Below are 23,056 nucleotides of genomic sequence, written 5' to 3'. Positions count from 1 at the left end.
TCGGTCATAAATTATTTAAATGCGCGTGCGTGAGCGACATAGGACCATCTCTAGCGGCAACTTGTTGTATGGATCAAATCGGTTGAATCTGCACTTTGGACTTTCTCTTGGGATCTGCGATTGCAAGCACTGTCACCGTTACCAGTGGGAATCCAGATCTCGCGGCGAACGGTCTTTAAACTTTGAACAAGATGATCAACACAGGAAAGCTAGCAGGACGGACTCTGTTCATCACAGGAGCCTCTCGAGGAATCGGCAAGGAGATTGCTCTAAAGGCGGCCCGCGATGGAGCCAACATTGTGGTGGCGGCCAAGACAGCGGAGCCGCATCCCAAGCTGCCGGGAACCATCTACACGGCTGCGGCGGAGATCGAGAAGGCCGGCGGAAAGGCGTATCCCTGCGTGGTGGATGTCCGCGATGAGGAACAGGTGCGCAGCGCCGTGGAGGCCGCGGTGGCCAAGTTCGGTGGCATCGACATTGTGATCAACAACGCCAGCGCCATCTCGCTGACCAACACCCCCAACACGGACATGAAGCGCTACGACCTGATGCACAACATCAATACTCGTGGCACCTTCCTGGTGTCCAAGGTATGCTTGCCGTACCTGAAGAAGAGCAACCACGCCCACATCCTCAACATTTCGCCGCCGCTGAGCATGAAGGCCAAGTGGTTTGGACCCCATGTGGCCTACACCATGGCCAAGTACGGTATGTCCATGTGTGTGCTTGGTATGGCAGCCGAGTTTAAGGACCAGGGAATCTCCGTCAACGCTCTGTGGCCGCGCACTGCCATCCACACTGCGGCCATCGAGATGCTGACGGGTCCCGACTCCGCCCAGTGGTCACGCAAGCCGGAGATCATGGCCGATGCGGCCTACGCAATCCTGACCCGTGAGCCCAGGCAGTCCACAGGTCAGTTCTTTGTGGACGACGAGGTGCTGGAATCGGCGGGTATCACCGATCTCACGGACTACGCCTGCTTCCGCGAGAACGCCGACAAGCTGATGGTTGACTTCTTTGTGGAGGAGAAGGGAGCTCCGGTGGAAACTGACGATGCGGCAGGATATACTGCTGCTGCGCCGGCGAGTGGAGGAGACGCCAAGATTCCCCAGCTGTTCGTGAAAATCGAATCTCTCCTCTCGCCAGAGATTGTCTCCAAGACGCAGGCTGTCTTCCAGTTCAATATCAGCGGTGCTGAGCAGGGAACCTGGTTCCTGGACCTGAAGAACGGCTCTGGATCCTGCGGTGCCGGAACACCACCTGCCGCTCCCGACGCCACGCTCACCATGAACTCGAACAACTTCTTCGACATGTTCTCCGGAAAACTGAAGGCGGCTCCCGCCTACATGACCGGCAAGCTGAAGATCAGCGGCGACTTCCAAAAGGCCCTCAAGCTGGAGAAGCTAATGAAGGCCCTCAAGTCCAAGCTGTAGGTGCGCCATCAAATGGCAGACTTTTCTATTGTTTACAAGCGTTTCATTTATGTATGTATTTTCCTAATAAAGTATGAGATTCCTTAAAAGTTCAATCAGCTATCGAATAATTAATTGATTACTACTATAGTTGCTATCTCAAAAAAAAGGGGGTAAATAACTTAATAATTTTGATAGGGAATAATCTTTGTTTAGATGATATTGTTTATTTATGATATTATGATATTTTGTAATAGCGCGGGCAACAAGTTCGCAGTTCAAACTTATTCAGACTGACCAGAGCTAGTCCATCAAAGGCTGGGAATCGTGGAATTTTCGGCACACCCCTGCGCAATCACACTGCCCATTTTGTTGACCAATAAAATTTGTGGAAAAAAAGAGTATTGCCGGTTATATGCAATATAAGTAAGATAGGAAGTCGGGACTGAACCTGGTGTGTGCACCTGCCGTCACGTTATCATATTCTAGAAATAGGTTCACTCAATTCTAGACGCAGATACACCATCCATTCGAAATGGGCAGCAAGTCGAGCAAGGTGTGTAGAATCAAGGAAAAGGTAAACAGGAAGTCACTTAGTCATTGGTCTTTTATATCCTATCGCTAGAACAAGACTCTGCAGACGATAAGGTGCTTCTGCGGATGCAGTGAGATGACTGTCGCCGAGGTGCGAAGGATCTACACTCTGTCGAACAGTGTGCATGAGACGCTGCTGGATGCAGAGGCCACCAGACTGCTACGCAAGTTCATGGAGACGAGGCGCTCCGGCGACAAAAACGAGGCCGAGCAGTACCTGGACATCTACGAGAAGTGCGCCGAATTCCTGGCGGAGCACCAGCGCACGTTCACCCAGGACGAGGTGGACGAACTGGTTGATCTGGGCCTGCCCCGCGACCTGGAGCAGGATCTCTCCAGGCGCATGCTCAGTGCAGATCGGACTGATATCAGCAGAGGGCTCTATCGCATCCAGAGCAAATGTCGAAACGAAATCGAGGGCAGCAGCGACTTTCGTGACTTCAGGGACGCCATTGCTGATAAGATGCGTCGGGTGCCAAAATGATACACACAGTCGGTGCAATTGGATGTTTTTGTGTGCACTGTGCAACGCCAACCAAAGTCACATGGTTACCTTCTGGAGTACCGCATTAGACCCAGCTTCTCCTTTTACCTATCCCAGTGCCTTGCAGGCCTCCACAATTTTACAAATATAATACCACAGTTAACTCTTAGTCATACAACGAAGAAACGGAAACCGTCCTCCTATCTCATTGTGGATTCCGAGTCGTGCTAGAGCCTAAGCTCACCAAACATTCACATTCTCTAAACCGAACCCACAGATACGGAACTCTTTACTTAATTTAAAACTATAGTTGTTTACATATTGTATGCCTTGTAATGTTTTTACGCACTAGGAATTTGTTTTCTATTCAGAAATAAATCTGATGCTGAATGCAACCGATACTGATGTTGATCATTTGAGGATTTATGCAGGGGATTCCGAAAAACTCAATAGTGAAACCTTTTACTTACAATTAAATATATTTTGTATTACATGAATGCTTTATACGTATTAAGCTCTACAGCTAGATATATTTCCATTTCAGAAATAAACGGTCTAATACTAAAAACGCTTCGTACGGCTTAGGTTTTCTTCCATGAGTAATACATTTCCATAGGTTTGTTTACCTAGAATCATAAAATTATTAGAATGAATAATTTTTAGAATAAAGCGCGCGAAACCCACCTTCCAGAATTTGTCGTTGACCTGGTGCAATGTCTGGTTGCCATTCAGGATGACCAACTGCTGAGGCTGTGGAGCGACGTAGATGCAGAAGTTGAGCACGCGACAGGCCTCTGGCAAATCGGCGCCCAGGTCGAGTGTGAGCCGCATGGCCAGATACTTGCTGAGATGATCGACGGTGGCATTGGCCGTGGTCTTGATGTAGCGCACGCAGTTCTCCTTGAGTGCGCGTATTAGCTGGTTGTCAGCCGACATTTCCGTGGGATGGGGCTTGAATACGAGCTCGATTTCATCGTTGACGCCCAGCTCGCCATTGCCCTCGCCCTCTGTGTCGATGTTGGAGTCACCCTCGGTGCGGCAGTCCATCTGTGAGTCCGACTCAGACTCCTCGGACCGCTCCGAAGTCAGCACCGACATGGCGCGTTTCGGCTTAGAGCTGCTCGAGTTGGAGGGCACCGGTGAGGGAGTGCTCCGCATCGAGGGCGGATTCGAGGCGTCGTCCACTTGCATCCGGGTGGCGGAAGTGCTGGCGCCCGAGTTGGCCGACGAGGAGGGCGCTGCATTCGAGGCGCTGGTAATGGCCGACGCTGCCGATGTGCCCGAATGACCCGGATCCCGGTTCTCGCGATCAATGCTGTTGGTGTTGCTGTTGCTATCATTGGAGGCTGTGTCGTGGACGTGCAATTGATTGGAGGCATTGCGGCCCACAGCAGTGGGCGCACCTGGTGCCGGGGGAGCTGCGACATTGGCAGCACCATTTCCATTACCACCACCACCGCCGCCGCCGCCCTTGGTACGGAATCTTTGTGGCCGGTTTTGGGACTGCAGCTTGATGCCCTCGTTGATGGAGTTAACCAGCGCCTGCTGCGACTGCGTCTGGTTGAACTTGGCCATCACCTTCTCCTGAATGGCCTCGTACTCCTCGCGACTGGGGTAGATCTTCGAGATGAGCAGGTCGAAGTTGGGATCAGCGCGCAGGGAGCGCTTGGAGACGAGCTTCTTGCGGCACGTGGGGCACTCCTTGTTGCCGGAGCGCAGGGCGGTCACAATGCAGTCAGAGCAGAATCGGTGCAGGCACTCCTTCGTAGTCATCGTCTTCTTCAGCATGTCCAGGCAGATGGGACACATCAGCTCGCTGTGGAGGCTCCGCGGGGACACCGCGATTTCCGTGCTGTCCGTGATCACCTCCTGCGGCTTGCGCTGCAGCTCGTACAGCGAGAGCTCCCACGTTTTGTTTGGCGCCGGGTCCAGCGACGTCATTTTCACACCAATTCTGAGGCTTTTCAATACACAAACAACCCTTTTTAGAAAATTTTCGCTCAGATTTTCCAAATTAGTTTGCAGTGTGACCGTACTTGGGTTGATCAATTATACCACCACGCAGAAAGGCCTTACAACTAATGCAGTGGGTATTCTTGTTTGGTATTTTTAGATTTTAGTTCATTGCTTGGCGCGAAAATTTAAAATTTTTAGCACATAAGTTTTTTAGTTTATTGCGTTTGAAAAAGAGACGTTATATAATTATAAATCCTACACATTTGAATGGTATAACTTTAGCACATAAGTTTATTGCGTTTAAAAAAAGAGACGTTATATAATTATAAATCCTACACATTTGAATGGTATAACTTTCCCTATTTAAGCTAAGATTTAGTAAACTTAGAACATAAGTTTAAGGAGTGTGAAAATTTTTTTGTGGGTTATCGAGAAGTATTATTACTATTTTGTATTATTAATATGTTGTATTATACAAAAAAGTCTGTTAAACACGTGCTACAATCATTTTCAGCTACAACACGTAGAACTTAAAGTTTTTAATCTCATTAGTTTCCTTTATTTCGGTTGAACAAATTAGTAATACTTAATAAGTAAAATACCCACATATGCATATACATAAAATTAACAAAAAACACGATACTGTTTACACGTCTGGTTTGCTAGCGAGTTCACTTGCATGCTCAATAGATTGAACCCCTGTGATTAATTTGGGTTCGCCAGATCCTTTTCGGTTGACACTCTGTCAACACCTCAATTGCCACGATTTCTTTGGGCTGTCAATCAAGGCGTCTGAAAGCATTTACCGGATCCAGCCAAATATGGCCTAATGCAGAACCGCCGTTAGCTAAATTGCAGCTGAGTGGGATTGTCTGCAGTTGCAGATGCAGTTGGTGGTGACGCCGTGTGTGGCCGTGTGGGGCCGTCGAGAATGCAGTCGGTAATTGAATTGAATTGGAGAATTAGAGAATCGCCGCCACACGGGAGTCACTCCTCCCTCCAGTCTGCATGCGATGACAATGACCCTTGAAGCTGAGCATTCCATTACTTTTGGATCGGATGGGTTTGGATCGCGTGCTTCCCTGGTTTCCCAGCCAAAAGGTTTTCCCTGGCTCACCTGTCACATTCGCTGAGCTGAGCAATGCGCATGTGCGGCGCGAGTGACGTGGCAAATAAAATAAGCCATAGGCAAATGCCGCCGCTGCCGCCGTTTGAACGAGCGGTGAAATTGCTGGACATGCCTGGCATGGCTAACAAACAGTGAAAAAAGCGTGGAAAAAACAACGACGTTGATAGACAAAAAAAAAAAAAAAGGAAAAAAACAACATCCCTAGGTGCAGGCGTTGCTACTTTCCAATTCCTCATTAGATCGCCCAGCTAATTATTGTGCTTGGGAGGCGTGGACGATTTTCGCTCACACCAAATTGCTGTCTCATGGCGAGCGTAATTGCAACACCTATATTGTATATACTCAGAAAAATGAGGAACTTGCCACCAACTTCAAATCGAGTAATGTCATTTCCCATGAGTTTTTTTCAAATAAACTATACGGCTTAAAAACTCTTCAAAACACGAGTAAATTTAAACCAATTCTTTTGAATTTGAATTATCTTGTTCAGAATTCTTTTCCAAGTGCAACCATTTATGCCTCTGCCCGGCAATTTTCAACTTATCGAGGTTATCCACCGCCGCACCTGACCAGCAGAACCCACAGATCCAACAAATCCAACAGATCCAACAGATCCAGCAGAGCCAAGAGAACCAGCTGAATCACCTGGGCCACCGCACCACTTGAACTTGTGCACCCACACGACGCTTGCGGATCGGCGCTGTCCTCGATTCGTTGGGTTCACGACCCACATGGCCACTGGCTCCCCAGCACCCGGCAGCTTTCTTGAATGATTCCAGCGCTTTTCCATCGTTTCCATCGGCCAACGTCTATTGACATTAATCATTTGCGGCCGCTTGCGGAAATTTGCAAGTACCTGGTACCTGGCATAGCTGGTAGTTCTGGTACTTCTGGGAAATGGAAATGATTGCCTCTCAGCACACTTTTTTATGGCAGCTTTATGGTAGGTGGTTTACTTTACGGCCAAGAGGCCACAGGTTCCTATTTCAGCTGGCAAAAAGGCTAACCAAAGTCTCCTCTCCATTGCATTTCTTTCTTCTCTTTTTTTTTTTTGGCAACTCAATCTGTAGACCGGAAGGAAACAGACGCCATGTTGCCTTCGTTTTGGCAAAGTTTTTGTCCGCTCATGTCTGCGAATTTGTGGCCATTGTTCGCAGTTAAAGTGAAAGTTGTGCTCTGATATACATGGAACTATAGAACGAGGAGCTGACCAGCCAGAAATTGCGAATGCCTAATTGGGCTTAACGAGCTGAACTCGAGGTGGGCGTTCACTTTGAAGTTGGCTCTGCACTGGAAACAATTCGGGCAACTTGCATTTGATCACAATCCGTTCAGCTGTTGGGTTTTCTCACACATTTCTTTGCCTGCACCACTTAAAGCTGCCCCAAAATTGCTGTATGAGTGGACCGCAACATGCCACTTAGCCCCGAACTGGCAATCGATGATAGATATGGGTATGGGTATGGGCATGGGCATGGTTATGGACATGGTTATGGGCAATGGGAGTTAGGAATTCCAGGCCAGAGCCAGACAGTTAGAATGTTAGAATGTCACCCACACACTCGAGTACTCGACCACTGGCCACCTGGAATTGCAAATGCAATCTGTTAACTTGTCCAAAACAAAGGCTGCCACTTGCAAAAGAAAGGCCAACAGCAAAAGCAAAACCAATGCCACTCATAGCCAACAATTGACAATAACAAGCAGGCGGACGCCAGTCCACCCAATTTTGAACCCAAACCGTTGCTTTTTGGCCCGCTGAAGTGGCGGAGTTGTGAAGTGGCCGGGAAGGCCACATACAACATACAACATCATCGATAACAACCACTGAAACAGCAGCCAACTGGGCACAATTGGAGTTCTCCAATTGCCCACTGTCCAAATATTGCCAGAGATCCCGGGAACGTAGCGCATTGTTTGCTCGTTATTATGGACGTGGCTCCTGATGGGAACCTGACCTGGGATTCGGATTGGGTTTGGGTTGGGTTTGGCACTGGGATGAGTTGGGTTGGGTTTTAAGTTGGGTTTGGGTAGAGCGGGTTCTTTTGTCTTTGACCGCGCACATACCATAAATAAATCTCAATTAAACTGCAACCCCTTTGCCACGGGGGCGTTTCCCATGAACGGTGGACGATGGACCACTGTACCATCCTGGCAATCAATCAGCGGAGCAGCAGAACAGTGGGCTACTCCCAAGTTTCCATGGGATGTCACAGATGTCTCCGTACAACATTCACACCCCAACTCCACAAACGACGACGACGACGACGACGACGACGACGACTGCAACTTTTCGGCCGACACTCTTTATTCTTTTCTATGCCACGCCATGCGGCACTTGCATGTTTATTATTTGGCCTGGCTTTTAGAAGCCGGTCCCGATCTGCAGACTGGACACAGTCCATACAAAGTGCCAACGTGGAGGAGGGCGGAGGAGGAGGAGGGGGTTTTGGACCAGGCCAAGTCGCGGCGACGTCACAGTCGTTAAGCGTGACTTTGGTTATTGTTGTTTGTTGCTTTTTGCATACCGTCGGAAAAATGGGTAAAATATGGTGAGGCAAGGGGTATGGGTACGTAAACAAAAAGCCGAACTCCAAACTCGAAGTCGAAGCCACTCGACGAATCACCAAAGGCGGAGAAGAAAGAACCAAGAATCGTGCGGCAAGCACTGAATGCTGAATACCCTTTCGCAACTTACCTATTTTTTGTAAAATTTAAAGAAACTGATTCAAAGAAAAATATTTAAGAGGTTACTGAAAGAGATCTACTATCTATTATTTAAATCATAAAATGTAAAATAAAAAAGCTTAAAATTTTAAAGTAATTTAGGAAGTAAGACAACAGAAGAATTTAGTGAATGGCAGACTTCTTAGTAATTCCCACACTCGAAAGCTGTAAATAAATATTTGCAAACCAACTCGAAAATTCCAATTTCCGAATGGGACTTTCTTCCGAGAACCCGAGTGATTGCACTCGGCACGGGTCAAACCCATGTGGTGGGTTAGTCAGTGGCATGGCCACTCACATGGTGCAGCACCCAGCTGAAGTACCCGAATCCCATCGGTGGCTTCGTTCTGTTGCTGTGGCATAAACTGCGACGACGACCGGCCCGCTTCATTCAGTCTTTGGCGAGATTTTATCGTGTGCGGACGTAACTGCGGTCGAATTGCGAACTTGAAAATCCAAATCCGAATCCGAGTATCTTTTCTACCGAATTGCGAATTGAAAAAGCCGCGCACGTAACTAACGCGAGTTTAGATGCAGTTTTTCAACGTGTGGCGCCACAACGAAAAGACATTGCAATTGTGATTCGATTGCGTTTACTTGAAATCGTCGCTTGCCACATGCTAAAAGTGTCAATCAGAAGGCACCAGTTCATCAACATGAGTCCAAGCTGGATGAGAACGGCGGCCTGGCTGCTGGGGTAAGTGCCCAGGACTGTGCGCAATCCTCTCTAGATGCGCTTCATGGTCCAGCGTGCTCGCTCCCTTTCCGTCTGCGTCGCCACCTCGCTCCTGACCACCGCGTCCTTCGTCTCCACTTCCGTCTGGGTTTCTTGGTTTCTGGTGGGATATATAAATATATGTAGGTATTGGTTGAGGAGTTGTGAGTCACCTACTCGCTGGTCACCCGGTGCCTGGTGCGGTGCATGTGCAGACCACAGCCCTTGCACTTCTTCGTACAGTTCCACGAGCGACCCACGGAACTCCTCTTGTCCTTGACGACTCTGCGGGTCGAGGAATGTTGGCTTTTAGTTGGCTGCTAAATTATTGCTGCTTTTATTGTTATTTGCTCGGCAAAACTGCAACGCAGAAACGCGCAGCTCTTCTCAAATCTATAAAAATATTTCTCTTCTTTATGGCATTTATGGCATATAACTAGGCATTCTTATAACTAATGAATTGACGAAATTGCCCTGAAGTGATTTGAAATGTGAAAAATTGTGAAAATGTAGTAAGTGCAGCTGGGCTATTATGCTGAATATGTAAATTAATTTCCACGCTGAATCACAACAAATTTTCTCCTCAATATTAGAAGTTCCCATGTAAGAATTTAGTATAAGCAAGTTTCTTGGATTGCAGTTCAGTTAGCTTGTTATTTTAGTTACCTTATAATCCTGTACTTGGGCTCCAATTTGAATGAGTCATTCTTGGCCGAGGAACTCTCCTTTGGCGGATTATCCCCGATCTGGCTCGACGGGATGGGTGTCATTGGCTCCAAGGACGCCTCCCGGGGCAGGTCCAACTCCACGCGCATTTGCTTCACCTGGAGCAGGCTGATATCAACCAGTTGATTGACGGCTTCCAGCACCTCATTCTGGATGAGGTTGCTCTGGTTCTTGATGGAATCATGGATGAGGTACAGGGCCTGCAGATGGGGCTTGATTAGCTCCTCCTCGTCGTCGATGGTCTGTGTGCCCATGTGTTCGCGATGTCTCTTGGTTTGCACCGTGGCAGTGGTACAGTGAACCATCGTTTGGGTGCCCAGGCAGGACAGCTTGGCCAGCTTGGTCTGCGTGTTGGAGGTCTTGGTGCACAGATCCGTCTGGGTGGTGTTGCAATGCTGGTCGTGTGTATCCGTTTGGCTGGCAAGGGTCACATGGTGGGGATGGAAGGTCTGCTGATCCCTGGCAATGGTTATGATCAAGTCGGTGGTGTCCACATTGCTGGATGTGGACTCTTGGAGCAGCGTTTGGCTGGCGCTGCTGTCCAGCTCTACTTCTGTGCCCACAGCTATGCTTGAGAGCTGCTGCACGGGCTCATGGGTTTGGGCATCCCTGGAGATTGTGCTGACCAGGTCCGAGGTGTCCACCTGGCTGCTGGACCACTCCTGGTGCTGCGTTTGGCTGGTGGTGCTCTGCATCAGCAGCTCCATGCCCACGGCTATGGACTTACGATGGGTGCCATCTTCTCCTGCAACTTGCCGTGGTGGCTGGACGACCGCTGTGGGTGCACTTCCTCCGTTCAGACGACGACGCCGCTTTTGCAGACGACTGCTCAAGGAGGGAGTGCGTCGAATCCTCTTCACCTGGCGGATAATCAGCTTTCCCTGGTGCAGCTCGTAGTGCACCAGGTAGCTCACTTTGCCGAATTTGAATCTCTTGTGGCGACATATGGCTCCATTTGAACTGCTGGACATGGAAACCAGCAGCAATTCCTTCAGATCAAAGCGCATTTTGAATACAAGTATGCCTCTCTATCTTCGCTTACAATATTTCCTTTAATATTATACAACGTATAATTTTGACAAGAACGTTTCTGTACAGTAATTTCCAAGGGGATTGAGGTTTGAGCTTCTGAATTATTAAACACAAGTTCAGCTTTATCGAAGGTGGCATGATGTGAGTCGCTGCTATTGCCAAAATTTTCACACGAAACCCTTGTCTTTGGTCCTTGGTCGCAAACGCAACACGCAACCTCGTGTTGCACATACAGCCACTTGTATGGGATGTTGTATGGCTGCGGGCTCCTTTGTGCCTGGTAATTCATTAATAATTCAAAAATGCCGCATATGTGTTCAGCACCAGGACGGCAGTTACAATATAAATACGAACGTAAATGAAAAAAAAAATGCATTCACTTATTCTGCAATTTATCAATACGGAGTTAACATGAAAATGGCCACAAAAACCACAGCGCAGACACACAGAGGACAAGAGGACACAAAGGAGTAGGAGCTACCCGCCTGGGGTGTTTGTTTGGCTTGCATCGCCATGTGGTTGGGGATGGGTATGGCGATGGGGATGGGGATGGGTATGGCGATGGGGATGGGGATGGGGATGTGTGTGCTCCACGGATGTGGATGGAGCACTCCAGACGATGGCAGCATGTGGTGGCCACTGCTAAGTACGTGTTGATTTGGGCGCTTTCGATTGGGCTCCCATGGATTTGCAATCCGCAAAATCGATTGGCCCCCATTCCCATATACCCATATAAACGTCCATCAGCTCCAGCTCCAGCTCCTCCATCTGCTCCTGCTCCTGCTCCTGACTGGCCTCTAATCCCGCCCGGAGGCGTAGTTTCCTTGCCTTCCTGCACTCGAAATTTATGCAGCTTCTTTGACTTCTAAGGTTTTTGAGCTTCGCTTTTTCCTTTTTTTGATTTTTGTTTGCATGCATTATCTTTGGTAGCTGGAAGGCCAAGACTTGGCTCAGAATGCCGGGCACGTCGGCTGGCCTTCGGTTACATTTATTGCATAAAGCCCGGCCAATTTCCATGATAATTTGTAACGAGCGCCGGACCGCCAAGGGGCTGCACTCCAATGAGGAACTGCTAGTATGTGGTACTTTGTGGAACTTTGTGTACTGAGTGGCTTAGTCGGTCAATAGCATTTCGCTTGACAAAGTCCAAGAGCCGATCTTCTCTGGAGACCTCAAGACCTGCTGAAAGTCCAGCAGAATGAGCTGTAATAGCAGTATTGTGGCATTCTGGGTTTTGCAACAACCCACCGGAGTTGGAGATGGAGATGGTTCTAATGCTCCCATGGCTCTTGGGTTTCCCAGCTCTTTCACCCATGATAGCCACACACACACGGGGATGGGTACCCGTAATTGTACGTGCCTATTTGCATTTTTATCTGCTTTGTTTTCCACTTTCTTCCTCATTACCACTTGACACTCGAGCAACGGAGTGTAGTTTTCAGTGGTTTTCAATTTCACACAGGGTGCAGGAGGGGCAGGGGCAACATCTATTTAAAGTTCAGCACTTTACTAACTCAACACCAAAAAAAAAAGAGGAAAAAAACCAGCTCGAAATCAAGACCTCGAGCCATCTCACCTGTCAAAGGGAGTGCCGCTGCAACGACCCTGAACCTTGTAGCTCCAATCGAAAGCCGCAGGCTACCTAATCCCCTATAGAATTTCGCACATAAAAACTGCCAGTGCTGGCCCATAAAATGCTGTCCATTAAAGCTGTTTCCATTCCATTCCGCAGGCTCTACTGCCTCCTGTGCGTCGCCGCGATGGCCCAGGGTGCCAGCAATTCGGGAGCCACTGCATCAGCTGCATCCGCTGCATCTGTTGCATCCACCAAGGATGTGGCACACATGGCACACAGGCCCAAGAGGCTGGACAGGCGATCAGGAGCGGGTTCGAGTCCTCTGACGGCCATCAAACAGCCCAAGCAACTGGCCAGAAGTGCTCACGGGCTCAACAAGAAGCTGCTCAGGTGAGCCAACATCCAACAACTTAAGCAGTTTGTAGCCATAAAATATTAATGAAATTAGCCTCAATATAATTTGCTTAAAGAACCCTTGTTTAATAGCGCTAATTAAGGGCAAATCAGGGCTATTTTACGGTAGCACCGCAAAGCACAACTACACTATGATTAATAATCATACGCAATGTACTACTACACTATGATTAATAATCATACGCAATGTACTACTACACTATGTTTAATAATCATACGCAATGTACTACTACACTATGATTAATACTACATATGCATATTTAAAGAGCACAGATTTTTCAGTGCTGAGCTATTGCATCTTTAATTAAGCCATCAAGCTGCATCCCAATTAAGCTGTCTGATTAAACGATTACAGGGGCTTAGAAATGGTATAGGGGTTACATGCCCAACTTAGGTACGCACATCTGAGTTTGCATAGTTGAATAGCAAGAGCCGAAGATTAAAGCCACTTCTCTCTCACTGCCCAGTTAGACAGCCCCTTATTTTGGGCCTAATTAAAGCCCCATATTCAACTCAATCCCCTTGGTAAGCCGTAAATTGTGTAGTGAAATATTCATGTTCGCCAGACAGACAGACACTATCAACCGTAGCATAACACCAACTCCACTTGGTCGTTGCAGCCAGATGGGCTTCATGAAGGTGAAGGCGCCCAACAGCCACAACAGGAAGCGACTGGCGGTTGAGTCACGACGCCATTCCTCGCGCGATGATTCACACATGTTCATCATCAAATTGCCGCCAAATATGCACTACTATGCTGGACCCGGTGCGAAGAATTCCGTCGCGGATCAGCAGGACAAGTCTGGTGGCCATGGCGGCCATGGTGCCCACAAAGGTAACGCACCCAGCAAGATGACACTGGCGACAGCCACAACTAGCGCAGCAGCAGCAGCAGCCGCATCAGCAGCAGCATCAACCGCAGCAGCATCAACCGCAGCAGCATCCGTAGCAGTTGCAACATCGCCAGTTGCCGAGGCGTCGGCGTTGAAAGCTAACGGGAAAAAGGTAAACGGGATTCCATTAGGTTACACCATAGACACACACAATGCACTGGGTCTGGCTGACTGGCTGACTGGCGGGCTGGCTGACTGGCTGCTTGGCCCCTTCTGGCCATGACCAGAACTGGCTCTCAGCCAGGTTTGGACCTAGACCGCGATAAACATCGCCGCGCATGCGCATAAAACAAATTGCAAAAATTGCACTCGTTGGCAAGCGGAGGAGCGGCAGTTGCAAGTTGCAAGTGGCAGTGGAAGCGAAATGGATTACCCATTTTATGGTGGCAGTTGGTGGTAGCCACGAAAGGGGGGATCGACTACTCGCAGTTGCTATTTATATGCGTGTTACCCCCAATGCCCCAAAATGGTTATGCGCTGCGGCCCCGGCCAGCTGTCCTATAAATAGATCTTCGATAGGGTCATCCTGCAGAGCATTGGGTATCTAGTGCGAGTCCAGTGCCATCCGTGTGCTCTACAGCATTCCGAGCTGTAATACATGGCCTTTGTGAATTAATGCGGCAAGTGTCAATGTCAGTGGATGTCCGACAAGCAGTGGCACGAAAATTATTACGCTCTCACGACTCCGGTGCTCCACCTCTGCTCCAATGCTGCCCCAATGCTGCCCCAATGCTGCTCCATTCCCGGCTGAACCAGAAATTAATATGCAGGCCATTAACCAAGTCCGAGCCTCAATTAAAAATGCAATTTGTTTGAGCCACCCCACTCCAGTGCACACCACACCACCCCACTCCACTCCCCTCCACTCTCCTCCACTCGACACAAATCCACTGGAATCCACTTGTGCAGAGCAAGTGCGTGGCATTCCCGATGCAGACGCCGGAGCACGGCTGATTTATGGGACGCCAGTCGCAGAGCACGGATAATGTTGTCTAATCAGTGCGCTTCAATTGCAGGTCTCGTTTCCCTTCAGCTCGAATGGCCGGCCCGGTCGCATCTACCACTGGAACCTGCCCGTCCTGAAGGAGGCGCTGGCCAAGAAGCCCCACTTCGCCCACGTCTCGGCGGCGGATCGCAATAGGCTGCTGGACATCCAGAGTGTGCCCACCTGGCGCCAGCCGTGGGAGAACGAGACCGCCGAGAAGGGTTTCAGTGCGGGCGGCGGCAAGGCCAAGTACCGCAAATCTCTGAAGCCCAAGTCACCCACATATTATGCACCAGCACAGGCGGTCAGCAAGCAGAGCTTCCACAAGTACTTTGCGGGCAATGGCAAGCCCAAGGGATTCTATGTTATCAAGGAGCACCAGAAGAAGCCGCAGTACTACCAAAACATCATCTCGTAATCCAGCGGCCATGGTGCACCTGGTTGCATCCTCGAAAGACTGCGGTGACGGGCGTTCTGTTTTCAATCTTCTAAAGCGGGGAGATCCACTCCTCTTCCGTCCAGTTTCCACTCGAATTCCTTTCCTGGCGACATCTATGGCATCCTGAGCAGCTGTTTAACAAGTGCGATGGGTGCGTTCTATTTTTATACAACGGCAATGAATACAATAACAGGTGGGCTGGTCCAAGGTGGGTGCACCTCATCTCAATCTATGGTCAGCCATGTCAGCACAAAGAGGTCAATACGCTGTCCTTTCATTTGAGATTTTAATGCTTAGAAATTCACTATGGTAAAAACAGAACAGACTGAGTTGGGATTTGACTAGTTGAAACTAATCGGATTATATACTTGTACATTGAAATTTTAATTGAAATTTTACACTTAAATTTTATACCTAAATTTTAATCAGCTTTGTGGCAGATTATACGTTTATCTGTCTGAAATACTCGAGTATAATTTTTTGTGGACTTTACATTGACCTTCATACATATCGTTTCCATCTGAAATCCTTGAGTCCGAACCTTATGAAGGACACCCAGCCGAAGGACCAGCCCAAACTGCATTTAGCTAAGCAACTGCGGCAAGCAATAAATTATGGCATAATCAAGCTAGGTTTAAGTGCATGAACGGTTTTGTTTTGATAAATAAATATTGACTGATTTTTAAGTGCAATCCCCTTTAAGAGCTGATAGTCGCAAGCAGACAAAGAGCTAAAGAAAACAAAAAAAGAAAAACAAAATAGGGGGGCGGAACTGTCTGCTGCGAGTTTATTGACTTGGACAAAGGTGAAGCAAGGTGGCCAGGAGGGGTCGGTGGAAAGGTGGAAAGGTGGGTGTCTGGCAAATTTGGCTGCCCATTCAGCGGAGCAAAAAATAACAAAAACACCAAAAATGCCAGCTAATTATATAAGCGGCTATGTCGAGCGTGTTCCTGACTAAGCCCTATGGGAAGATTTAAGATTGCGCCTCAAAAAAAGAAGAAAAAAAGCAAAACGGAAGCGGGGCGAGCGTGCGCATGCGCAGTTTCTCATTCGGCAGATAAAGCCGCAGACATACAGATAGAGATACAGCTACAGTTAAAGATACAGATACAGATGCAGATACATTTTTATAAGACAGCACCAAGTCGCCAGAAGTAACAGCCCCATAATGACAACAAATCTGGCAGACAGACGACGGCGATGGCGCACCTCCAAACTGCCGCATAAATAATGTTGTATGTTTGTTCTTCCCTTCTTGAGTTCGCATTTCTCGTTGCTTTTTTATCGCTTTTTTTTTATTTGTGTGTATTTTTTGGCGACTCTGGCGCATAATTGTTTTTGCAGCTTATGCTTTTCCGATTCTGCCAGCAACTCTGCTGACTCACGAGCGTTGAACTTTTCACCCGTATCCCATGTCCCAAGTCCCGTGTTTCGTGTTCCGTATCCGTGGCACATGGAGTGCGCGGCTTAAGTGGACTTAATGACTTGTGGTTCTGCGACTGAGACGTAAATCACTTTTATGACAACTGGAGGATGGTACCTTCTCATCGATTTTTTACGGCCGTCATCAGGGAATGCGCCATTCCCTTACTCCCATACTGGCAATCAAATGTTGGCCAAAAGCAGTTTGGCCAAATGTGCAACAGATTCCGGGCCATCGTTGTCGCAGTTCTAGCCACTTGTTAACGCCATTTCCGCCCGTCATATCAAAATAATTATCTCAAAGTGTTGGCTCTGCTCGGGAGATCCCTGGGATCCAACGAAATACAGCAAAAACCATACCAAACCGATCTGAAAACAAGACTCGTTTGCGTGCGGAGCAGTTTGGGGCTCTTCTATCGGGAACTACTACTGGACAACTTGATCTGCAGAACAAGTTACTCACGCAATCTTGATTGCAATTATGTAATTCGAAATTCCTACTAATTAAACCAACATTTCGCCTAATCGCATTTACACTAGAAACACGCTACAAATCAATAAGATCGTTGTAGGGTGTCAAGTATGGTAAATTTGTTAGCCCATTGAGTGTCTGTAAGTAAATAGTTAATTTTTTTAATAAAATTCAAATTTGTAAGCACAAATAATCTACATTCTAATTATGCATATTCGATTATTCACAGGTGGTAATTAATTATATAAAACTAAATTCCATATAAATTCGATTTCAAGCAAATTGCAATATCAAATTGATTGGTTTTACTTAATGTGTTCCGCCTTTAAAAGTCAGCACTTGGACCCACAGCCAACCAAAATGAGGCTGGCCATCATCTGCGTGCTCGTCCTGGTCATCTATGCAAGTGTCGCATCCGGGCAAGGACGGAGGAGGAAGCCCAAGGACAAGAGAGCGAATTTGGAAGGCTGGGTAAAACAGCCCTTGGATGCGATTATTGAATGAACAATGAATTCCGCTTTTGAAACCTTAAACGTAAATTAAATACAAATTCATAATTTTGCATTGTATAATTTACTTTGTAATTAAATAATAAATAGGCGTGACAGCTTAGTTCTCAATCTTAATCACAGCACCATAATCCATAGCGAATTATTTATATCCACTTACAATGTATTGGATATATGTACATATAAGGCGGCCAAACGAAACTCGGTTAACCAAAATGAAGTTACTAATCCTCTTCCTAGCCACATTGGGTGCAGCAGCCGCACGCCTGAGGGGACACACTATCAAAGGATGATGACCAAGTGATCCACGAGATATCCACCAGCCAAGGATGTGATTTTAAAGGAAATCAAATAAACTTGAATGCTGAAAAAGCCAGGCTACTTGAATTTTTAATCCATTTTTAAGAGAGGAAATAGCAAACCTTAGATTAAATTAGGAATTTACTAAAAAGAAACTATGCAGCTGAGTATTTCATTTAATTTAAATAATCGCGCCATAAAACATTCTTGGCGCAGTGTGACCATAGCGCAATAAAGTTATATGTATTTGTTAGCCAATGGGAAAGTAAACAAAACATGGCAGCGAACTGCAAACTTAGGGATCTCATCCTGAACACCCACGTGCCGCTGGTCCTGGACCAGTTTCCGCTGGAATGGGAGTGCTTCGAGGGATCCCTCCACGACTGGTGCAAGCGCTTCGACCAGGAGGCCAGCCCTTTTCCAGACTTCGAGCTGATGGCCTCGGCGGACAGCAGTACGCCGCAGTGGGAGCGAAAGCGGACCAAAGCCACTAGGCTCAGCATGCAGCAATTCCTGCGGGAGTACGGCGTCCTGACGGAGGAGCAAACCCACTGGGCGGCGTACCAGTACAAAGGAGCCGATGTAGTGCCACCCAGTTGCCGGAAAGGCATCGATTTCTCCAGCTTCGGCTTCCCGGACATCGGAGACGACTTTCGCTTCTGGCTGGGATCGGAAGGGGCCAACACGCCGTGCCACTACGACACCTATGGCGTTAACATAGTGGTGCAGGTGCACGGCAGCAAGTCGTGGCTGCTCTTTCCGCCTGAGACGCCGCTGCAGAGCACCAGGATTCCGTACGAGGAGTCCAGTGTCTACTGCCTGGAGAACTTTTACGCCCCGGATCCGGCAAAGATGCAGAGCTACGAGCATCTGGGCCGGCAGGCCTATCACTGCAACCTGCAGGCGGGCGAAGTACTAATCGTGCCGCGCAACTGGTGGCACTACGCTGAGGCCATGTCCACGTCGCTGAGTGTTAACTACTGGGTGCCGCTTAAAGTGGACATGGACCTGGTTTTGGACGAGTTCCTGGTCATGCACATCGTGGAGAGCTTTGTCAAGGGCGAGAGCGATCAAATAAAACAGTACCTGCTCAATCCCAACCAGGTGGGTAACCTGACCACCAAGCCCAGCGACCTTTACGCCCAGTTCGAGCAGGCGGTGCAGAATCTGGAGAGTAGCCAGAACACCCGAAAGCTCTACGATACCGACTACATCAGCCAAGCGGATTGGAAAACTTTGTTGAATGGTATCAACCACACAGTGCGCCCTTTGGAAGTGATGCCTGATGATGAATACAAGCGGCTCCTCAGCGCCAACTCCAAGAGATTCCGAAAAGATGCCAGCCCACCAGAGACAACTCCCATTAGTTCCACTTGGGAGCTTCTAGTAAGCAGCATGTGTGCTCCACGGGTTATTGCCGCAATGAAGCGCGAGTTCTTTCGCAGGCTAGGAAAATGTAACTCCCTCTAGTTAAACGCACATGGGTAGGGTAAGAACGTTTACTGTGATACGTGATAATATGGTTGCATATATGAGATTAAAATCCAATAAGCCATCAACATGTATGATACAATTTCCAAACAGAACCAGAACACGGAGCATTAAATGCCGAATACCACCCATCTTGTCTGCCCACCATCCAGACTCATCTGAGGCTCTGCCATGCGATTGACTCTTGGGCGGAACATACTGCGCACATGTGGACATGAACTTGCTTAGCTACAGCGCCGTTTACCAGCCAGGTGGCTTCTGGTTGGGATATCCGCCCTGCTGGTTGGCATAACTGCCTGGGTATGTTCCGTAGTGGCCGGGTTGGGGTCCCTGCGGGAATCCCTGGTACTGATAATCTACAGAAAATGAACAGCATTATTGAAGAGTCATGTAAAACTAGGACGGTAACTTACTGCCAGGATACGGCAAGGTGGCGTACGGATTGAAGCTCTGTGGCATCGGAGCGGGCACATAGGCGGGGTAGGGCACACCTGGTTGGGCTCCATATGGAATGGGCATGCCTTGCACTTGAGCCGGATACGGAATGTTGGCCGTTGCTGCGACAGGCGGCACACTGGGTGCGGAACCAGGTGGAATATCTGAAAGCAAAGAACGGTTTCGATATCGTGTTTAGTTAGGTTTAGGTGCTTCACTTACCGCTGCCACTGCCCGATGTGGATGCATAGTGCGAGGGCAGGGCCGGGGTGGCCGGACAAGCCTGGCGACTGGACTCTGTGGTCAAATCCTTGAGCAGCTCCTCCTTCTCTGTCTTGCGGGCGAACACAAAGTCGCTAATCTTGTTCTGGAATATAACCAGCAATTGCGTGAGGTCGTTGTAGAACTTGGTGCCCTCCTGTAGATTTCCAGAAAGTTCGATGTAGCTATCGAAAGCGGTTGCTAGCTCCTGGTATAAAGTATCCCGCGAGCTGCCGCAGCTGCCCGTTTCAGAGACAAAGGCACCATGAGCGCTCTGGATGTCGCTGACCAAAGACTGCTGGCGCTCCACACTCTCGCGCACTTGCTGTTGTAGAGGATTGAGTACTTGGCCAATGCGAGCCAACGATAGGGCGGGCTCGTCAATAGCACCATCCTTCTGCAGGGCAATCAAAAACTCGTCCTTCATATTGAACGTGGCCCCCTTCAGCTCGGACTCAATGGCCTCACGCTCTGCCTTAATGGTCTCCACGTCGTCCATCAGCTTCTTGAGACGCTGCACGCTGGAGCAGTTGGGATCCACACTGCCACTGGCCGAGGGCAGAGACTGTTGGATTTGATCGGGTGGCAAGGACAAGAGTTGGATGCCCTTCTGGTTAGCTTCGAACTTCTGGCGAACCACCTTGTCGGCTTCAATGGCATTGGTGATGACTTCGCGATACTTCTTCGCGTTGGTGCGGAACATCTCTGTTAGCTTGTCGGAGCTGATGCGAGTCCAGCGCTCCTTAAATTGCGCACGCAACTGGTTATCAGAGTCGCGTTCTTCGTCCAAGAGCCGCTCGGTTTCGTCGAGGATCTCGCGGTTGCGGTTTAGTAGCTCGGGAAGATCCTTAAGCAGCGTCTGCACATTCTCAATGCCGCCCTTCTGGCGAACTTCATTGGCCTTCTCCTTTAGCGACGGTGGAAGACCACTGTTGCCATCAGCTGTCTCTACGACCGCTGGCAGATTCAAGCTGGCCAAAACGGCGTTCAGAGTTTGGGTGGCTTCACGCAGCTTCATGATCTCAACGTTGACGATCTCATTGCGCCGCATATCGGATGCGGTGAGTGCGCGATGGAGTTCCACGGGCACTAGACTGCTGAATATATCCTTAAAGTTGGCAGCCATGGGGACAGCGATGGCCAGTGGCTTAGCCAACTGGGCCTTTCCAGGAGGGGTCAAGGTGCTCAGATCTGGTATGATCTCGTTGTAGATGAACTCGTTGTCCTTGGTGGACTCGGCCAAGTTGCGCTTGGCGCGGCTAAAGTATTCATCCAAGTAGGTCTCATTTCCGCCACGCGTCTGAGCTGCCTTGAAAAGATCGATGGCGTTGCGCAAACGAGCAATCTCCTCTCCAATCTTCTTGGCGGCACGGCACACCAGACTCTGGTAAAGCTGGGTGAGGGCATGGAAGCCAGCCTGCTTTCCAGCAATCGTAGGTATCCACTCCTTCTCCCACAGGCTGCGCACAGACTCCTTTTGCATGGCGCGCAGCACATCGGCGTAGGACTCCTCCGCCTGGCAGCAAAGCTTGGCGATGATCTGGTCCTTCATGTTATCTGGCGGAATATAAATGCTTTAAATTGTTAGACTTACGTTCGATTTCTTTTGAGACAGTGATCGGAACTTTATCTCTGTTGAATTGAATGATTCATTCCAATTCTTCTTATCATATAATTTGAACGGAAATAATCGGGTCATGTACCCGCGAAACCAAATTAATATTATTGAATAATCACATTACATTGAGGACTTTCATTGTATGCCAAGTATATGAGACTTCTTCACACTGGACTTCTACTTAGATGATTTTAACTGATAAAATAGTTTTATCGCCCAATGTAAACAGCGAAACTTTGCTCATAGATAAGCATTTGATTATGAATGGTGTTTGTGCTCTTATTTGAATAGCTTCTACATACCCTTAATTGCCTTCAAAATGAAGACCTCCTGCGCCTGGGCCACCATCAGACCCTGCAGCACGGTCAGCGAATCCTGGCTGAGATCGGGCGTGGGTTCCGAGGGCACTGCCGCCGGCGTGGCTCCCTTCAAGTACTGAAAGATCCCGGCGCTCTGCTGGAGCAGTTTGATGGTCAGTTTAAGGCCATCATCCGAATCCAGGGGCTGGTTGGCGGCGATGCTGCTCTGCAGGGCGGCAATATTGAAGAGCACGCATACCTTCTCGTAGAGCAAGGAGGTGTGAGCTGTGGATGATGGGTAGTCAGGTTAGTGGTGAAATATACTTGGCACATGGCAGTGTATCACTCACTCAGGCTGATCTTGTTGCCGAAAATGGAGCCCTTGTCGAAGGCATCCTTCCACTTGAAGGGTATCTGCAGTTCGCTAACCGATATCTTTGTCTCCAGCGCGCAGATCTGGTCATAATAGCTGGAAATACAGAGGAGGCAACAAAACCCGGAGGCAAAACAATATCCATTAGTTAACGACTACGTCATCTGAGAGCTTGTTTACGTCTGACCACTACCGACCGCACTAATACAGAAGCACCAGGTGCTGTTTGAATTGAATGGAGCGGGTGTGATTAGCTGCCTCTTTTGTGCGAGTGACTCATCCGGAGTTCCCCGGGAAATGGCCACAAAGACTTGGTCTTTACTTACGAGTACACAATCTCCAGCGAAGCCTCGTACTTTTCGAAGAATTTCCAAATCGCCGTATTGCGTTGTTTCGAAAATTCGTTGACGGCCTCTGCGTACTTGCCCTTCTCCTCCTCCGACGCACCGTTGTAGGTGCTCTGGATGAGATTATTCAGCGGCTTGATCACGTCCACCTCCGACGGCTTCTTCAGCGGCACGCCCAGAAACTTCGACATCTTTTCCTGTTCTGCGGATTCTGCTTCTGGTCCGATTTCAGATTCCAAGTGATATTAATTAACCGTCTGTCGCTCTTTTCGAACTCCGCTCTGCGCTTTCTTTCTTTCCCCTCCAACAGCTGGCCAGGGATGACCAGTCGTCGATAGAGTTTTCGATAACCGCTATGGAGCACAGGCACTCAAAGGTATACTAGAGATTTGATTTCATATTTCATAAGTGCTTTAAACCTTTTATTCCAATATATTAAACTAAATA

At 48.6% G+C, this 23,056-nt stretch overlaps 7 protein-coding genes and 1 long non-coding RNA gene across 8 annotated transcripts; 5 read left to right on the top strand and 3 right to left on the bottom strand.

The window, feature by feature from the left end:
• Positions 1 to 53: 53 nt before the first annotated feature.
• On the top strand, positions 54 to 1,528 carry LOC120453076 (hydroxysteroid dehydrogenase-like protein 2). The gene has a single exon (XM_039637602.2). The coding sequence runs from the start codon at positions 192 to 194 to the stop codon at positions 1,431 to 1,433; it is 1,242 nt and encodes a 413-aa protein (XP_039493536.1). The 5' UTR covers positions 54 to 191; the 3' UTR covers positions 1,434 to 1,528.
• A 237-nt stretch (positions 1,529 to 1,765) lies between these two features.
• On the top strand, positions 1,766 to 2,891 carry LOC120452855. The gene is made up of 2 exons (XM_039637296.1): positions 1,766 to 1,968; positions 2,038 to 2,891. The coding sequence occupies exons 1-2, from the start codon at positions 1,948 to 1,950 to the stop codon at positions 2,488 to 2,490; spliced, it is 474 nt and encodes a 157-aa protein (XP_039493230.1). The 5' UTR covers positions 1,766 to 1,947; the 3' UTR covers positions 2,491 to 2,891.
• Positions 2,892 to 3,000: 109 nt separating this feature from the next.
• Positions 3,001 to 4,541, bottom strand: LOC120452854 (E3 ubiquitin-protein ligase RING1). The gene is made up of 2 exons (XM_039637295.1): positions 3,175 to 4,541; positions 3,001 to 3,116 (listed from the first exon to the last, which is right to left on the bottom strand). Exons 1-2 carry the CDS (start codon positions 4,429 to 4,431, stop codon positions 3,072 to 3,074), a joined length of 1,302 nt encoding a protein of 433 aa, XP_039493229.1. The 5' UTR covers positions 4,432 to 4,541; the 3' UTR covers positions 3,001 to 3,071.
• A 4,337-nt stretch (positions 4,542 to 8,878) lies between these two features.
• Positions 8,879 to 10,874, bottom strand: LOC120453134. The gene is made up of 3 exons (XM_039637685.2): positions 9,684 to 10,874; positions 9,195 to 9,302; positions 8,879 to 9,138 (listed from the first exon to the last, which is right to left on the bottom strand). The coding sequence occupies exons 1-3, from the start codon at positions 10,748 to 10,750 to the stop codon at positions 9,030 to 9,032; spliced, it is 1,284 nt and encodes a 427-aa protein (XP_039493619.1). The 5' UTR covers positions 10,751 to 10,874; the 3' UTR covers positions 8,879 to 9,029.
• A 1,431-nt stretch (positions 10,875 to 12,305) lies between these two features.
• LOC120453135 lies at positions 12,306 to 15,768 on the top strand. Its single transcript, XM_039637686.2, has 3 exons — positions 12,306 to 12,741; positions 13,386 to 13,770; positions 14,675 to 15,768. Exons 1-3 carry the CDS (start codon positions 12,470 to 12,472, stop codon positions 15,059 to 15,061), a joined length of 1,044 nt encoding a protein of 347 aa, XP_039493620.1. The 5' UTR covers positions 12,306 to 12,469; the 3' UTR covers positions 15,062 to 15,768.
• A 298-nt stretch (positions 15,769 to 16,066) lies between these two features.
• Positions 16,067 to 17,602, top strand: LOC120451961. Its single transcript, XR_005616426.1, has 2 exons — positions 16,067 to 17,116; positions 17,206 to 17,602. It is a non-coding gene; the product is annotated as an uncharacterized LOC120451961 (long non-coding RNA).
• A 447-nt stretch (positions 17,603 to 18,049) lies between these two features.
• LOC120453364 (lysine-specific demethylase 8) lies at positions 18,050 to 19,344 on the top strand. Its single transcript, XM_039638038.1, has one exon. The coding sequence runs from the start codon at positions 18,062 to 18,064 to the stop codon at positions 19,253 to 19,255; it is 1,194 nt and encodes a 397-aa protein (XP_039493972.1). The 5' UTR covers positions 18,050 to 18,061; the 3' UTR covers positions 19,256 to 19,344.
• Positions 19,271 to 22,986, bottom strand: LOC120453361 (programmed cell death 6-interacting protein). The gene is made up of 6 exons (XM_039638033.2): positions 22,589 to 22,986; positions 22,240 to 22,358; positions 21,893 to 22,174; positions 19,934 to 21,529; positions 19,690 to 19,875; positions 19,271 to 19,632 (listed from the first exon to the last, which is right to left on the bottom strand). Exons 1-6 carry the CDS (start codon positions 22,798 to 22,800, stop codon positions 19,517 to 19,519), a joined length of 2,511 nt encoding a protein of 836 aa, XP_039493967.1. The 5' UTR covers positions 22,801 to 22,986; the 3' UTR covers positions 19,271 to 19,516.
• Positions 22,987 to 23,056: the final 70 nt, after the last annotated feature.

Source organism: Drosophila santomea, chromosome 3R (assembly GCF_016746245.2).
Source record: "Drosophila santomea strain STO CAGO 1482 chromosome 3R, Prin_Dsan_1.1, whole genome shotgun sequence".
NCBI classification, from domain to species: Eukaryota; Metazoa; Arthropoda; class Insecta; order Diptera; family Drosophilidae; genus Drosophila; species Drosophila santomea.
Note: the sequence above shows the minus strand (reverse complement) of the source record. Positions and strands in the feature narration are given on the sequence as shown.

Coding starts and splice junctions, on each gene's coding strand:
- LOC120453076 (XM_039637602.2), top strand. CDS start 192: ATGATCAACACAGGAAAGCTAGCAGGACGGACTCTGTTCATCACAGGA.
- LOC120452855 (XM_039637296.1), top strand. CDS start 1,948: ATGGGCAGCAAGTCGAGCAAG. Junction 1,969..2,037: donor TGGGCAGCAAGTCGAGCAAG/GTGTGTAGAATC, acceptor TCCTATCGCTAG/AACAAGACTCTGCAGACGAT.
- LOC120452854 (XM_039637295.1), bottom strand. CDS start 4,431: ATGACGTCGCTGGACCCGGCGCCAAACAAAACGTGGGAGCTCTCGCTG. Junction 3,117..3,174: donor TCAACGACAAATTCTGGAAG/GTGGGTTTCGCG, acceptor TTATGATTCTAG/GTAAACAAACCTATGGAAAT.
- LOC120453134 (XM_039637685.2), bottom strand. CDS start 10,750: ATGCGCTTTGATCTGAAGGAATTGCTGCTGGTTTCCATGTCCAGCAGT. Junction 9,303..9,683: donor CCCAAGTACAGGATTATAAG/GTAACTAAAATA, acceptor CTCGACCCGCAG/AGTCGTCAAGGACAAGAGGA. Junction 9,139..9,194: donor AGGCACCGGGTGACCAGCGA/GTAGGTGACTCA, acceptor ATATCCCACCAG/AAACCAAGAAACCCAGACGG.
- LOC120453135 (XM_039637686.2), top strand. CDS start 12,470: ATGCTGTCCATTAAAGCTGTTTCCATTCCATTCCGCAGGCTCTACTGC. Junction 12,742..13,385: donor CTCAACAAGAAGCTGCTCAG/GTGAGCCAACAT, acceptor TGGTCGTTGCAG/CCAGATGGGCTTCATGAAGG. Junction 13,771..14,674: donor TGAAAGCTAACGGGAAAAAG/GTAAACGGGATT, acceptor CTTCAATTGCAG/GTCTCGTTTCCCTTCAGCTC.
- LOC120453364 (XM_039638038.1), top strand. CDS start 18,062: ATGGCAGCGAACTGCAAACTTAGGGATCTCATCCTGAACACCCACGTG.
- LOC120453361 (XM_039638033.2), bottom strand. CDS start 22,800: ATGTCGAAGTTTCTGGGCGTGCCGCTGAAGAAGCCGTCGGAGGTGGAC. Junction 22,175..22,239: donor CGGCAACAAGATCAGCCTGA/GTGAGTGATACA, acceptor CATCATCCACAG/CTCACACCTCCTTGCTCTAC. Junction 19,633..19,689: donor CACCTTGCCGTATCCTGGCA/GTAAGTTACCGT, acceptor CATTTTCTGTAG/ATTATCAGTACCAGGGATTC.